Below are 15712 nucleotides of genomic sequence, written 5' to 3'. Positions count from 1 at the left end.
CAGGATTAACTGTGGACGCTGTAAGAGGAAGCTGTCTGAAAGGGATGTTCGGGTGCTAACCGGGATTGTATCCAAAAAACATAAAACCACGGCTGATCAAATCACGGCAGAATTCAATGTGTGCCTTAACTCTCCTGTTTCCACCAGAAAAATCTTTTAATTTTTTCCAAAAATCGACATTGTGCCTTATAATCCGGTGCACTTTATGTATGGGATAGGTATAGGTATAGGTGTTAAGGATCAGTAAAGCCACTCTGCTAAAGTACAGCGTTAAATAGGGTGAGTTTTCAGTGAAGTTTCTCCAGCAGTAAGGCAGGGTGCAGCATTATTAGCATTAGCTGCTATCCGCAATGCTAGCTCTTTTATCGTTCAGAAGTGAGTATATTCAACTGTAGTCTGTGTATTTGCTGTGTTAAAACAAGCTATGTGGGACAAACCGTTAGCTGATAGCACCCTGGTTTACCAGAACACTAAGGGTTCCTCAGTGTAGCGCTGTCAGACAGCATTTATGCTCTGCTAGCAGTGTGATAAGCGGCTAATGCTAATGCTGCTGCATCCAGCCTTATTGCTGGAGAAACTTGAAAACTGGAAACGTACTCCTAGTCAAAATATTGTAAATAAAAGAAATCACTTTACTGACCCAAATAAACAGTTTTCAGGAGAGAAATCTGTGTAGATTAATGTCCAGTGCTCGTTTAACTTTAAAAGAAATTACAATTTTGTTTACTAAGGTGTTTCCCCTAGCTTCCCTATTAGAAGGGAAACATGGCGACACCCTTGTTCACTTCCATGTAGGCATCCTTACTAGTGTCCCTTAATGTTCCTTATAATCTGGTGAGCCTTATGCATGAAAATAGAACAGAACATCGACGTTAATTGATTGTGCGCCTTAAAATCCGAAAAATACGGTACTACTATTTCTTCTCATTTTGGGGCCACTCCTTATTATAGTCTGTACACCCAGACAGAGAGAGAGAGATGGAGAGATAGAGATAGAGATAAGAAGAGAGATAGACTATATCCTTCTGCAGAATGTGTCAGCCCGTCACGTTAAATGCCGCTGTATTAATGCTCCTCTTTCTGTGCCAAAAACAAAGCAGTAAATCTTCCTCATCATCAGTGACATGTGCGGCACAACGCCGGCCGAGAGCGGCCTATTAATAGCATCAAACGAAACAAATACTGAAACGAGCCGTCATCCATCATACGCCGCAGCCCACCGATCTGCTTTTGCTCTGCTTCGGTTCTCGGGGAGAAATCTGGGATGGGGCTTTTATACATTCTGCTAATGAAAGTGGCCTTGCTGCATCTCAGCACTTCCAGTCTCTGATGGCAGAGAATCGTTCAGCGCGGGCTAATTTAAGAAGTCGTTTATTGATCTGGAAATAAATAAATAAATAAAGCAAGCGTACAGTTTGAGCGTTAATGGTCAGCGATTGGAAATGGCTTCTGTTGGGATCTTATATGAACTCTTTAAAGACATGGGAGACCTCGATTTGATGGAAACTTATTTATAGGTTCAGCTAAAAAAAAAAAAGAACATTCCATCAAGGTTGCAGAACTTCCGAGCAACAGAAAGCCCTCAAAAATTACAGGTAATACCAGGTAACTCAACCAGTGGTCAGCTAAAGTAGACAACCAACAGCAATCAGCATGCACACCCTAAAGCACAGTTCAGCACACATTCAGGATGTTTGTAGAACTGACTAACTATGACTGAACATTGGTGGTAATTTTTTAAAGGTGTCTCTTTGCTAGAAAGTGTAAAAAAAAAATGTTTTCTTGCTCTTTTTTTCTCCCCCTATTTTCTCCTAATTTAGCTAGACCAATTGTCTCATTGTATATTCCCCTATTACTAGTGATGAAGACTAGCACACGCCTCCTCCGATACATGTGAAGTCAGACTCCGCCTCTTTTGCTGAGTAGCATCACAGCGCTAACGCTCGGAGGAAAGTGCAGTGACTCGGTTCTGATACATCAGCTCACAGACGCAGCCTTGTGCTGATCGACATCACCCTAGAAGTGATGAGGGGAAAGAGTACCATCTACTGTCTGTACCCACCCAGAGAGAGCAAGGCCAGTTGTGCTCTCTCAGGGCTCCAGCAGCTGACGGCAAGCTGCATGACTGGGATTTGAACCAGCGATCTTCTGATCATAGTGACGGTGCTTTAGACCGCTCGACCACTCGGCACCCCCTTGCTCTTTTTGAAATGCAGGAGCAATAACCCCACTCCGCTGAAGTACATCATCATTGATAGTGCGCCTTATAGTCAGTAAAATTGTGGTAATAGATGGACAAAAAGTGTTGCTGACCTCAGTATTGCCTATTGTGTTTACCTAATGTCAGTGGACAGTGCAGTGGGTGGTAGTGATCGTGACCGGCAGCTTCTGGCTAGAACTATCCATGCAAACAGACAATCGACTTCACATTTAATGCAAAAAGCCCCAGAAACATATCTTACCCGCTGGTCGGTCTGGTATTCTATAGCGTATATAATACATGGAAAAAATCCTGGCACACAATGGCATGTCGGTGTATTCTTCCTGAAAATATATTAAAACAAACACACACTCACCACTCACACACAAGGGTGCTGCCTTTACCTTGGCATCCTGTCCTTCTTTATGGCCTGCCAGTATTCATAGGTCTTCATCGATGGCACTTTGTGATGAGTGTGCCATCAGGGTGAACTGTCACTACTCAATTTCCATTGATGGGGCACTCTCTGACCTTAATCCCTCTTCTTTTATTTACCATCACTCTGCTTTTGGCTGCCGCTCCGGTTCTATTAATAGAAGCTCTTTGTTAAAATGCTGTGCGAGGTCACTGAGAGTACCTGGACGTGTTTCTAGTTGGCACTGTAACCTCTAGGATGATGGTTGCCCTCTTTTATCTACTTAGATCTTCTGCCATTCTACTCTTTCTCCCAATTTAGCTCGGCCAATTGTCTCCATGCTACTCAGCTGTTTATCCCCCCATCACTAGTGATGCCACAACACCAGGAGGGTGAAGACTAGCACATGCTTCCTTCGACACATGTGAAGTCTCCGACTCCGCCTCCTTTTGAGCTGCTGCTGATGCAGCATTACCAAGTAGCATCACAGCACTAACGCTCGAAGGAAAGCGCAGCGACTCGGTTCTGAAACATCAGCTCACAGATGCAGCCTTGTGCTGATCCACATCACCCTAGGAGTGATGAGGGAAAAGAGTGCCATCTACTACTGTACCCACCCAGAGAGCACAAAGCCAATTGGGCTCTCTCAGGGCTCTGGCAGCTGATGACAAGCTGCATGACCTGGATTCAAACCAGCGATCTCCTAATCATAGTGGCAGTATTTTAGACTGCCGGACCACTCAGTGCCCAAATAATGTGATCAGACTCAATCTTTATAAGACACTAAGACAAAAAAGAACTACCTCTTTTGGCCGGACATAATTCTGGGCATTTTTTCAGGCCGAGGCTCTTTTCTTGTATTAAAAAGCTTCAAATGTAATTTACCTGCAGCACTTATATAACTTTTAATGAACTCTATCTAATTACAAAAGTGTGTGACAACACTAATCAAACACACTTTCCATTTATTTAAATATATGTATCCACAATTCCTGGTCCTACTTCCACATAAAAAAAAAAATAAATGTCATTGAATTGGGACCCCAAGGATTAGTCCAAACCGTTGCCTGTGGGTAAAGAAAAACGTAATGAAATTAGACCGTGTGAGAAACATCAGTAGTTTCGGATGTTCCTGACTAAGTGTTTCAGATTGCCTCTCGTTCGATTCCACAATTTCCCAAGCAGAACAAACCGTCCTGATCAAATTCGCTGTCTTTCACATCAACAGCATGAGACAGAGCCCTGTAAAGCACAACTTAACGACTTTATCTCGTCCCCTGTGACAGCGCAGGATGTTTCTGTTGGAGTGCTGAGCCTTTGTTCCAGCCATGCATGAGTTCTTCCCCTTGTTTGACTGGCTTTTCTCTGTGCTAACACTGTCATCTTTTCTCACTCTCATTTGCATGACTTCCAGGAGATTTGTCAATTTGCTAGTTTCCGAAGTAAGTTCCATTCCCATTGTTTGTTGTTTGTTGTTAGTAGTTCCTCACCCTGATTCTATTAGAGATGCTACAGGTTTGTTGACTACCAAAATAATCATTAGTTGCAGCCCTAGTAGGTACTGACCACTGTGTAAATGGCACACCCCAAAGGAAACTACAGTGAGACATCGTCTTCTATTTGTTCTATTCGTTTGGGTGAATTGGTAATGGGGTAACCTTCATGGGCCTGGTATTCCAGCTTTGTTCTCCACACTCAGAAATATCCAGGACCAGAAAGGCCCAGTCCCAGACCTAGAAACCCAGATAAAAGATAAATGAATGAATGAATTAAATAACTCCAGAGCAGGAGGTTCTATAAACCCACAAATAAACACTACTTCTAAAAAAAAAAAGGGAAAAAAAATACATCAGTTCTCCCAGATCTCTTGTCGGAATAAACAGCCTCTTCATTTCCATACGCTGAATGCATTTTAATTGGGAATTAACCATGCTTAGCATGTTGTCAAAGATGAAGCCCAGGAGAAAGAAGTGGAGAATGCTCTTATCTGAGGGCTGTAAATACGAAGCGTGTCACATGTGCACTTTGTGCTCGTTTATTTGAGTGAGCAAGAGGACAGACGTTACGTGATGTTAATGAAAAATAATTAATTTTAATTTAATTTCTACCTAAATGGCTTCAGGCTGCTTGACCACATGTTTCTATACACTACAAATGTTATTAATAGATTGTGTGATGTTTAAACCCTGAGAACTATAACAAATTGAGATAGAAAAGAGCATTGCAGCCTGTTTTGCGCAGGGTGTACGATAGGACCCTTAGTCTTGTGATGTGTTGACATCACCACTATATGTCTCTTTCACATCTTTGACAAACCACACCTTCCAGCCTCTCATGTTGACTCACTAGAAGTAACGTCCTTGACTCACCTATTGATCTTTCAACATATTCAACTGTTGCTTCATATCCTCCGGTTCCTTCATGTGTTCTTTCAAAGCCTGATTGAAGCAAAGAGCATCAATGGACCACACTACATCCTGTCAGGGCACGACCTCCCCTCTACCGAGCGTCTGTCCTTCATGTTTCTGTCTTGCAGGAAACCTGTTGGCATGTTGTACGCAACCTATTATCTCCTCAAAGCATCTTCGGCAGAGTAAGGCGTGACAACATTGACGAATGATCCAGAATAGGGCTACAGGATATTGGGAAAATTTTACATTGCAAATGTTATTTTTTTGACTATATATATCGCAATATTAAACAATGCAGGGCCCATGACGTCACCATCACGTATTCCGGACCAATCAAGAGCCAAGTCAGCATCGAGCTCAACTCGAAACCTGAGAAAACAGCAAAACAACAGTGATCAGGCATTTAAATGGCTTTTTAAAAGGTAAAAAAAGAGTGTTTTTCTGGGATTAAAAGCATGAACACAGAGACAGCGCTGTGTATCTACTTCTTGTGCAACATGACGTGTTTGTTTGTGTTTAATTGCCTTAAGTGACATCATCGCACGTCCTGCGATGTGACTATTGCGCATGCGCACATCGCGATGACGATGCTTAAACGATATATCATGCAGCTCTAATCCAGAATGATCGTCATCTTGGGGTCCGTTCTCGCTTGATAGCGCCACACAGAGGGCAAAAAACATGGATATGCATGGCATTGACTCCCATTTCCCAATCAATAGCTCTATTCCCGTTTCAAAGAAGCTTCACGCCCACTTCTGTCCTTCTCTATTACACTCTTTTCTTTCACTTTACCTTTAAACACTGTTGTCCCAGCTGACATTGCGCACATACCGTAGATCGAGCGACTGCCTCGGTCTAATTAAACATAAAGGCTGTTTCTGTGTTACAGGGCGGCGCTGCCCTGTCAACTGATTAGCACTGATTAGCTCCATTTACAGTGTCCCCTGAATGTTTTGTGCCACTCTCTGAGGCTTTTAGCACATAAGGATAGGCTATTGAATGACCTAGAACAGACTTTTCTCTCTCTACATGCAGAGAGACGGGGAGATAGCAGCGCTGATGGTGTTGGCTGATGCCGGACGTGTGTCTTTGTTGCGGCCGCAGGGTCATTAGACTGTATTGTTTGGTGGGAGCAGTATTGTTCCCGTTTGACCACCAACGCCGCTGTTGTTGTATTGGTGCATCGGTGTGTTGTGGCTTATTATTGAGGCTATTTTCATCCCTCATTACACTGCAATTAGAGTGGGCCTAATAGGAAAGGTAACAGCTGATTATTGAAGTGGGATCATTTTGGTTGCATCCTGATCCGCTGCCATATGGCGAGATATTTCTGTGCGTCTCGTTTTTGTCGCAATCTGTTCGAGTGTAGGAATGTGACTGGAATATCCAATGTGTTGTGATGCAAATGTTATGAATTACCTACAGTGAGAAACCTGGTCATCTGCTCATTAAAACCCTGAGATGAGCACTTGCCCTGAAGCTATTAATCCATGTCTGAGCTCTTTACTGCAGCTCCTTTTGACGAGTGATATGGGATTGAACACTGATTGCACTGATTGCACTGATTGCACTGATTGCACTGATCGCATCGACAAAGCTTTTGACCTTATAATTGTTGGTTTATTGAAGCCTTTTTTAAGGGCCACTGTTAAAAATGATAATTTGCTTAGGTTCTTTAAGTACTCCTGTGGTACTCCTGAAAAGATTACACTCCTAAAAAAAGGTGCTTAGAGCCATGCAGAGAGGGAAGTTAGGTCAAGGACCCAGCCTAACACGTATGTAGCAGAGATGGTTAGGGACCTTGATCATTGGCTCATCATTGGGTATCAAACCAAATATCTTGGAATCAACAACCCAGAATTAGCAGAGCTCTCTCTCTCTCAGCCATGCTGTGGTACCCATGGAGCAAATATAGTTTAAGGAACCTTATTCAAGCGCCCTACAGTGGCACCTTGCCAAATGTGGGTATAGAACATACAACCTTGTGATTAATACCCAATAATTATAACCAGTGAGTTTGTTATAGAGTTAACAGTTAGGAACCATTTTTTTAAGGTCCAATGTGCTACCCTTGATGGCAGCAACTGCAATCAAGCTTTACCAATAATTGACAACGACTTTTTCTGGTCTCTGTAAAGCAATTTTGGCCAACTTTTCTCTACCGAATTGTTTTAATTCTGACACACTGGAGGGTTTTTAAGATCATGCCACAGCATTTAAATCAGACTTTGACTAGACCACTCCAAAACCCTTATTATTCAGAGGTGGACTTGTTGTTTGGGTCATTGTCCTGCTGCAGAACCCAAGTACATCTAAGCGTGAGGTCACAAACAGATGGACAAATACTTTTTCACACCACTATAAATGTTTTATTGCTAATTATGAATTTCTCTGATTGCTTGCAGAGCCTTGCCCTTCCCTCCTGCTCCAGAGGCACATGGCGGAGCTCCTGAGTCAGGACAAAGACATGGCCGCCAGCTTCCTCAACAGCGTCCTCAACCAGCTCAACTGGGCCTTCTCAGAGTTTATTGGCATGATCCAGGAGGTAAGGACCATGCACTCGCCCCAGTCAGTGGGTTTTAGGCTTTCGGCTCTGTTCGAGCTGTAGTTTCTCAAAGGACCTTCTCAAAGTTTTGTTGGAGTTTGAAGCTTGTGGTTTGCCATTGTTCTCAGTATTGAACCAAAACCAGCCGCATCTAGTTTACTCAACTCTTTCTGCTGTCGCAGGGCTTGACTCACTTGAAGGCTTTAAATTATTCATAGTGGTGTTGATCAATAGTATTGTCATTGCTTTCAATAGTAGTTGTTGTTGTGGTGGCTTAGTCATTCAGATTTTAAACAGCGCTATTTGCATGCAAATGGCTTAGCGAAGAGAAATGTTGCAGAGTTGTTGATATTAGCATTGTAACCCTCGCTGGAGTGGAGAGAGTTTGTGCCTGTGTGATTAAGCAAATTCGTATTGCGTTCCGATTTAAGGTTACATCTGTAATTTTATATTGCGGATGTTCCTTTTTTTTAGTGAATTGATCGTATAATTGTCATGCAACAGCACTTTTTTACACCGATTAAATATAACCTTATGTTTCTACACCCCTTATCAATTTTTTCAGCTCCACAAAAGCATGTAGAGGCACTTTTTGTTATAAATACAGCCTGTAGTCTTATCTTTTAAGTAGTTTTTTTTTTTTTTTTTGCATACTTTAGTATTGTCATCATACTTTTCGCACTATAAGGCACACCAAATTATAGGACACATTATGTGACACTAGTAAGGAACAGGGGTGTCGCCATGTTTTCCCTTCTAATTCAGCAGGTCTCGTTGCTGTGGGGTGGGGGGCTAGTTAATTAAGTACAGCTAAAACTGAATGTTTTGTGTGTTTAACGCCTTACTGCACTACTTATCTATGGTTAGGTTACTTTCTGCTAAACTTTTTACTACTACTCTGTAGGCCACTGGCTTCTAAATTTTCTTTGGGATTATTCATCCATCCATCCATCCATCCATCCATTCATTCTTCCTGCATGGCTAAAATAGGATTGGACGGTTGACTGTTGACTGTTGTGAGGGTTTTAATCAGTCAGTTGCGCACCTGTTTATTCCTCCACCGATATAGAAACACACCAGAAATGTATGTTCTGGTAATGTTGTCAGGGTTTTAATCAGTCAGTGGCGCACCTGTATATACCGCCACCAATATAGAAACATACCAGAAATTTAACCTAGACACACCTCACTTCCAGCATACCACGCCCGTACGATAGGGCCGTAAATGTTCGTCTTAGGTGGAATCTGACGTGTTTAGAATTTCCTCAACACGATTGGCTAAGAGAGAAAGGAAATAGGCGTACAGCACATTGCAGGACTACAGCCAATACCTCCAAAATGTTCAGTAAAGCTGAAGAAATGCAAGTGAGTCACCAGCCCACTTAGCCACCCTCACGTACGTAGGTATGTTCGTACCGCCTCACGCATCAACCTTCACAAATTACCTTCTACGATTATGCAGACAGCACCTCCTCCAGACTTCAGATCTCCGCGCTCAAATCTCCATGCCCCTTCATGGAGCACACCCTCTGCCCCTCGTGAAGCCATAATTTGATCCCAGGGTAGCAGGAGTGCAGCCGACAAGACGGATTTGAGAAGTGAAAATAGGCCCCTGCTCCTCTCGCCCCCTTGCTTTTCCTGTGGTGTCGTTATTAGTGATGGGAGGCTTTATCCTCCCCTGGGCGATGGGAGGAAAGAGCACGGCTCCCTGGTCCATAATGGCAGAGAATTAAGCTCCAGCAGGGGCGCCGAGAAAGTGCTCTCCTGCCAGCCCAGCCCATCCTCCAGAGCCACACACAGGACCTGCACTTTACCGAGGACTGGGCTTTGAAAGTCTGGTTCCTCGGCCTGAAGGTTAGCCGGCTCTCAGGGACTGGCTTTTATCTGCGAGGATTCCTGAATTAAGAGGCAGCTCTCTGAAGAAGGATGGAATTAGTGTTTATCTGCTGCCTTTTCTGAGAGAATGGAACTGAAACAGAGAGCTGATTCAGTCCTGTGAGAAATGAAACAGCATTGTTCACAGCATTTGGTGGAATGGGATCAGGTTGTTCTTGTAGTTTTGTAGTAAAAGTTTACTCTGCAAAAGTGCATCTCAAAAATTCATATATTATATAGATGATATATGTTGCTAAAAATCAGTGTCTCAGAAAATTACAATATTCAAAAAGACCAATTGGTACTTTACTTGCAGTGTGGGCAGTGTGCCAAGTCCTGCTGAAAAAGGAAATCCGCATCTCCATAAAAGTTGTCAGTAGCAGAGGGAAGCTGTAAGATATGAAGTGCTGTAAGATTTTGTGTGAAAACAAAACTGCACTGACTTTAGACTTGATAATAAAACACAGTGGATCAACACCAGCAGATGACGGACATGACTCTCTAAACAAACCATCGCTGATTGGTGGAAACTTCACTCTAGACCTCGAGCAGTTTGGATTGTGTGTCTCTCCACTCTTCCTCTTGTATTTTCCCCTCATTTATTTCCCAATTTGGCTAGGACAATTGTCCCTCCCATTCAGCTGCCACTCAGCTGTATATCCCTCATTACTAGTGATAGCAACTACACCAGGAGGTCAGGACACATGTAAATTTAGGCTCTGCCTCTTTTCGATTTGCTGCTGATGCACCATTTCCGAGTAGCATCATCGGAGGAAAGCGCAGCGAATGAGTTCTGATACATCAGCTCACAGATGCCTTGTTCTGATCCCCATCACCCTAAGAGTGATAAGGGGAAAGAGCGACATCTACCCACCCAGAGAGAGAGCAAGGGCAATTTTGCTCTCTCGGGCAAGCTGCATAACCGGGATTTGAACCAGCAATCTCCTGATCATAGTGGCAGCACTTCAGACTGCTGGACCAATCGGTGCTCGTGATAGCTGTAATGTTGCTGTGATTTTCCAGTAAATACTTTTTTCCCTCCTCTTTCCTGTAGTTTCCTGTAGTTTGAATTTGGGCCTGATGCTGCGTGATGAAACGTTTACCTCTCTCCGCTTTTTAAGTTAGTTTTGCCCCAGCTCAGCAAAATTCACGTCTCATTTGCATGCAGTTCGGAAATTCTCAACTCTTCTTTTTTCCTCTCTTTCATCGGGGAGCCTTGCTGCTTTGGCACTCCGCAGTACTCCACGCAGGACAACAGGCCGCTTCCGTTGAAAGCGAACTCGAGGCGAAATGAAAAATGCAGCGTTGTGCACGATTTGCATTTGGTTTATAGAGGAAAGGAGGACTTGCTATAGCATTTGTTGGTACATTTTAATGGAAAATACCATCAATATTCCAGGCAGCCGCTTGTGTCTGTAAAGATCAGGATATAAAATGCTTTCTCAGGCTCCAAAGTGCAAATTAGATTTTACCCTGCTGAATGTGTTTCCATTAGCTTCCTGTAAAATGGAGAGACTGTGTGTCTCCTTTATTGCAGGAAAGTGTTTGACAGTAGTGGGTGGGTGGGTGGGTGGGTGGGGGAGAGTTTAGTGCTAGAACTGACCTAGTGTGGCTGTTGAAGGTGAACATTGTATGTCATAAATATTGGAGCATAAAAAAAACTCCATTGTCTCTATTGTTTTTTTTTTCTTCTTCAGTTTGTGACAATGTGAATTTTGCTGTTGTTCTATATGTAGTGGTAAAATGGGCCATGATAAATGATGTCAAATATTTCAAATTTACTTGAGATTGAATATATTCTTCACATTGGCTTCAATCAAAAGAGAAATCCAGTGTAAAGTGGACTTGGATTGTAGTGAAACATGATAACGAGTATGAACTTTTGTTGAATATCCCACCTCCATTCACACCAGCATTCAGAAAAACTGAGATTTTAGGCGATGCTCCCAACAGGCTTACAATGCTAGTAATAGGGGTATAGAGCTTTACCCATGCTAAAAACAAGAAATTCCAGAAGCAAAATACACAAGATAATACACAAAAATAAAAGTCAAATTTTATCATTTAGATCTTTTATTTGCAGAAAATAAGAAATGGCTGAAATAACAAAAAGGATGCAGAGCTTTCAGACCTCAAATAATGCAAAAAAAAAAAAAAAAAAAAACAAGTTCATATTCATAAAGTTTTAGGAGTTCATAATTCAATATTTGGTGGAATAACCCTGTTTTTTAATCACATTTTAATCCATGTTCACCTCCACCAGTCTTACACACTGCTTTACTCCTGGTGCAAAAATTCAAGCAGTTCAGTTCAGTTTGGTGGTTTGATGGTTTGTGATCATCCATCTTCCTCTTGATTATATTCCAGAGGTTTTCAATTTGGTAAAATTAAAGAAACTCCTTTTGATTCTTTAAATTTTATTTTTTTGTGTAAAACTTAGTTTTTTTTTGACAAAATACAATGATACTTGGCCCCGTTATGAATACTGTGGCCCCCTGATGGCCCCTAGCTTCACCAACGGCTAGATATTAGTGTGTAATAGAGTGGAGGACAGTGCTTGAACATTGTGTGTTTAAGAACCCCAGCAGCACTTCCTCCTCTGATCCACTCATCAACACATTATCGCCATGTCAGTTGGTGGTGTCACTTTAGTGTTGAGAATAGTGAATTCTACCAGTCAGGTATTAAGGAGCAGTAAAGCCAGATCTGTTGAAGTACAGAGTTATGAGGGTGAGTTTTCAGGTGAAGGTGAATTTTCTCCAGCACTAAGGCTAGGTGCAGCAGCATTAGCATTGCCTAATGTGGGCTTCCTTAATCTGGTGCACTTTATGGATAAAAAAACACGGTACACGATAATGTAAGGCAGGTGGTTTTAATGTTATGGCCTCATCCATCTCCAGTAAAGGCCTAGCATGACCTCAATTGTCCCTGAGTTTAATGGCTTCTCTGGTTGTGATTTGTATGTAATTGGATTTTAGGTTTTAATGACTCTCTGTCTGACAGATCCAGCAGGCGGCGGAGCGTCCGGAGCGTAACTTCGTGGACACCAGGCAGCTGAAGGTGTGCGCCACCTGCTTCGACCTGTCGGTCAGCTTGCTGCGGGTGCTGGAGATGACCGTCACTCTGGTGCCGGAGATTTTCCTGGACTGGACCCGCCCCTCGGCCGAGCTGCTGCTGCGGAGGCTGGCTCAGGTGGGTAAATCAGAGGATCGGCTCTGTGCCTCAGTACTGGCTTTATGGTCAGGACGGCAGAGTGGTCATCTGATAGACGTCATGATGACATCAAGAATGACCTTTTACATGGTGACTCAGCAGTGGACCTGAAAAAAAAAAAGAATTACAGGGAGCGTATCACAGCAGTGAAGCATTGTTACAGTTCCACTATATAATGCATTATGTATTTACTGCTCCGTTAATTTGTTCCAGTTATAGTTTAGTCAGTCTTGTTGGAACAACTGCAAATAAAGCTTTGCCTAATCGGACTTGGCAGGCTTAAATCGATTAAAATCGTTTAAATAGATCCTAAATACATAAAAATGAGTGGTGTCAATTGATTAAAACAATTAATCAAATTAATCACACTTTTTCTTCCCTAAGACTAAGCTCAATATAATGGGTATTTAAATGTAAAATAAAAGAATCAGTGTTAGAAACACTGATTTGTATTATTGGTGCCAATCCTTTAAAAATAATTTTATTAATCGCAGCAGTATTCTGTGACTAAATCAGAACAAATGGACCAGTCAGCTTCAAAAGGACTGTACATTGATGTTCATTAGAAATTAAGAAGTTGTTTGGAAATACAACTGGTAAGTGTGATTTAGGGTAAGTATAAAAGTATAAAAAATATTTATACTTAATATAAAAAAATATATATATATTTATATATATTTATATATTTTTATAATATATATATATATATAGATATATATATATATTTTTATATTTAAACATATGAGTGAATTACATTATGAGAAAGGGTTATGGTGGCAAAGAGTGAGGAAGTGGAAGAACCACAGGAACAGTTCTAGTTAAGACCAGAAGTGGCAGAACAAGAAAAATCTCAGATAATCAGAGGAGAAGGATGGTAAGAACAGCCCACATTGTCAGCCCACAGACCAGCTCCAAAAACCTCCATCCATCCATCCATCCATAAAGAAAGAAAAATAGGTCCACCTGATGCTGTTTCTCCATGTATTTTGTCAAAGTAATAGTAAAATATAAAAGCCATGTATCATTTATCATCAATATTCTTATGCTTTCAACTCATAAACACTCTAATCTAACCATTTTTGAGAATATATATTTTAGGTGTGAATATATTTAAACTCTATACATTCAAAAATAAGTTTAAAAAAACAGGCGCTTGGTAAAAGTTTGACCAAAACATGATCAGTTCCAGGAAAATATAACAGTTCTGCTTCCTTTTACATTTGAAATGATTATATTTTGGAGCAGCCGTGTGTCTTCTGGAGTAAAAGAGATCAGGGCATGTGTCTGTCTGATATAATTACTGTGTTATAAGACATGAAAAAGAGAGAGAACTGACAAAAACGAACTCAAACAAGTTCAAAGGGTTAAAGAATTATTGCACACTTTCTGTAATGAACTGTAAACTTCATTTCACATCTCAGATATCACTGTGCTCGTCTGCTGTATGATATATTGAATTGAAATTGCTGATGATTTATAAAGAAAAATCAGTATGAAGGAAAATTATCAGGGGTACCCAAACCTTTATAGAACACTATATAGGTTATATGCCCTACATTAGGGGTGGGCGATATGGCCATAAAATAATATCACGATATTTCATGGTATTTTCATGATAACGATACTCTTGGCGATATGACGAAATACTGAAAAAAAAAAACACTACTGCACCAAAATTAATATTACATTTTCTTATTCCATACAGTATGATATGGCACACCCTTAACTGAGATAAAAAAAAATACAAGAAATTAAGCAGTAACATTAATTTGCAACAGAAGTCAAAGATCCAGAATGTCATGGTACTAAGTAGTATTCTTTACTTCTTTAAAAAGTAGCTACCCCAGCTATACTACTATCCTTACAGAATTACCTTATTTAATAGAAAACTATATTAAAACGTTAAATCGTAAAATATTAAAACTGACGAAATTATTTATTAAATTTACAGAACGTTTTATGACAACTAAGGGAATATTTTTTTTAATTAACAGAATTATTGAAACAAAGGGAATTATTTCTTAAAGTTAACATAATGATTTATTACAACTGAACAAAGGATTTAATATATTTAACGTAACGATTTATTCAAACTGAGGTATATCTTATAAATTAAGAGAAATGATTTACTACGTTAAGGAAAATAATGTATTATACTTAAGTTAACCGATTTATTGTAATATGAAATAATTATGTTAAATTATTGTACTTAATAGTTATGAAAGATATAAAGATTTATTGTTTGTGAAACAACGGAATTGTGTAGAGAGGCTGAACTTTTGTTTCTGTATGTGCCGTATTTGGAAAACGCCCACCAGCGACAGCTCGTTCTGAGTGAGACACGCCCCCAAGCGACTCATCGCCTGTTGGACAGGCGACACAGAGCGATTTTATCGCGTTCGTTGTGAACGTACAGTTAGACAAAAGAACACAGCATTCTCTGAGGGGGCGGATTACACCTGTCTCACTTTATCAACACATGATTAGCTAACTGCTAATTCCCCTGATGTTGATGTGTAACAGATGTGTGTGTGTGTGTGTGTGTGTGTGTGTGTGTGTGTGTGTGAAGGCATAGAATGGACTCATCAAAGTAATCTGAGTGTATCAGTGTACCCCTGATGTCAGCACATTCCCAGAACTTCTCCATATATAGATATTAGCGTTTTCGTCGCTGAATTACTGCTGAGAGCTGCAGTAATGTAAGTCTGACCCCGCTCACTTCCTGCACTCCGCTTTATCTGAGAGCTGTTTTGCACCTGCTTAACAATGGCGGAGGATCAGGCAGTGAATACGCAGCGCTGAGGGCTTGGAGTGTATTTGCGTTGTTTTGGTAATAAGGAGCCTTTGTGTTCTGTGCCCTCCAGCTGCTGAACCAGGTGCTGAACCGAGTGACGGCTGAGAGAAACCTCTTCGACCGGGTGGTCAACCTTCGTCTCCCAGGTAACGCTCGGGCGTGCGACGGGAGAACAGTGAAGTGTAGTTATTATCACTGCTGTTTAATACGCTGTTGCTAAGGATGGAGTGATTACCGGTGTTAAAGGGGACCTGTA

General features: G+C 41.2%; 1 protein-coding gene across 1 annotated transcript in view; it reads left to right on the top strand.

Moving 5' to 3' along the window:
• The window catches only part of LOC103030667 (E3 ubiquitin-protein ligase RNF123), a 587096-nt gene that overhangs the window by 47726 nt on the left and 523658 nt on the right, over window positions 1-15712 (top strand). Inside the window, exons 32-34 of the mRNA XM_049471875.1 lie at window positions 7435-7574; window positions 12453-12641; window positions 15527-15602. Of these exons, the coding sequence (XP_049327832.1) occupies window positions 7435-7574; window positions 12453-12641; window positions 15527-15602 (405 nt within the window). The remainder of the gene's footprint in view (window positions 1-7434; window positions 7575-12452; window positions 12642-15526; window positions 15603-15712) is intronic.

The sequence above is a fragment of the Astyanax mexicanus genome, chromosome 24, assembly GCF_023375975.1.
Source record: "Astyanax mexicanus isolate ESR-SI-001 chromosome 24, AstMex3_surface, whole genome shotgun sequence".
Classification (NCBI taxonomy): Eukaryota; Metazoa; Chordata; class Actinopteri; order Characiformes; family Acestrorhamphidae; genus Astyanax; species Astyanax mexicanus.
This window is presented reverse-complemented; position numbering and strand designations above follow the sequence as displayed.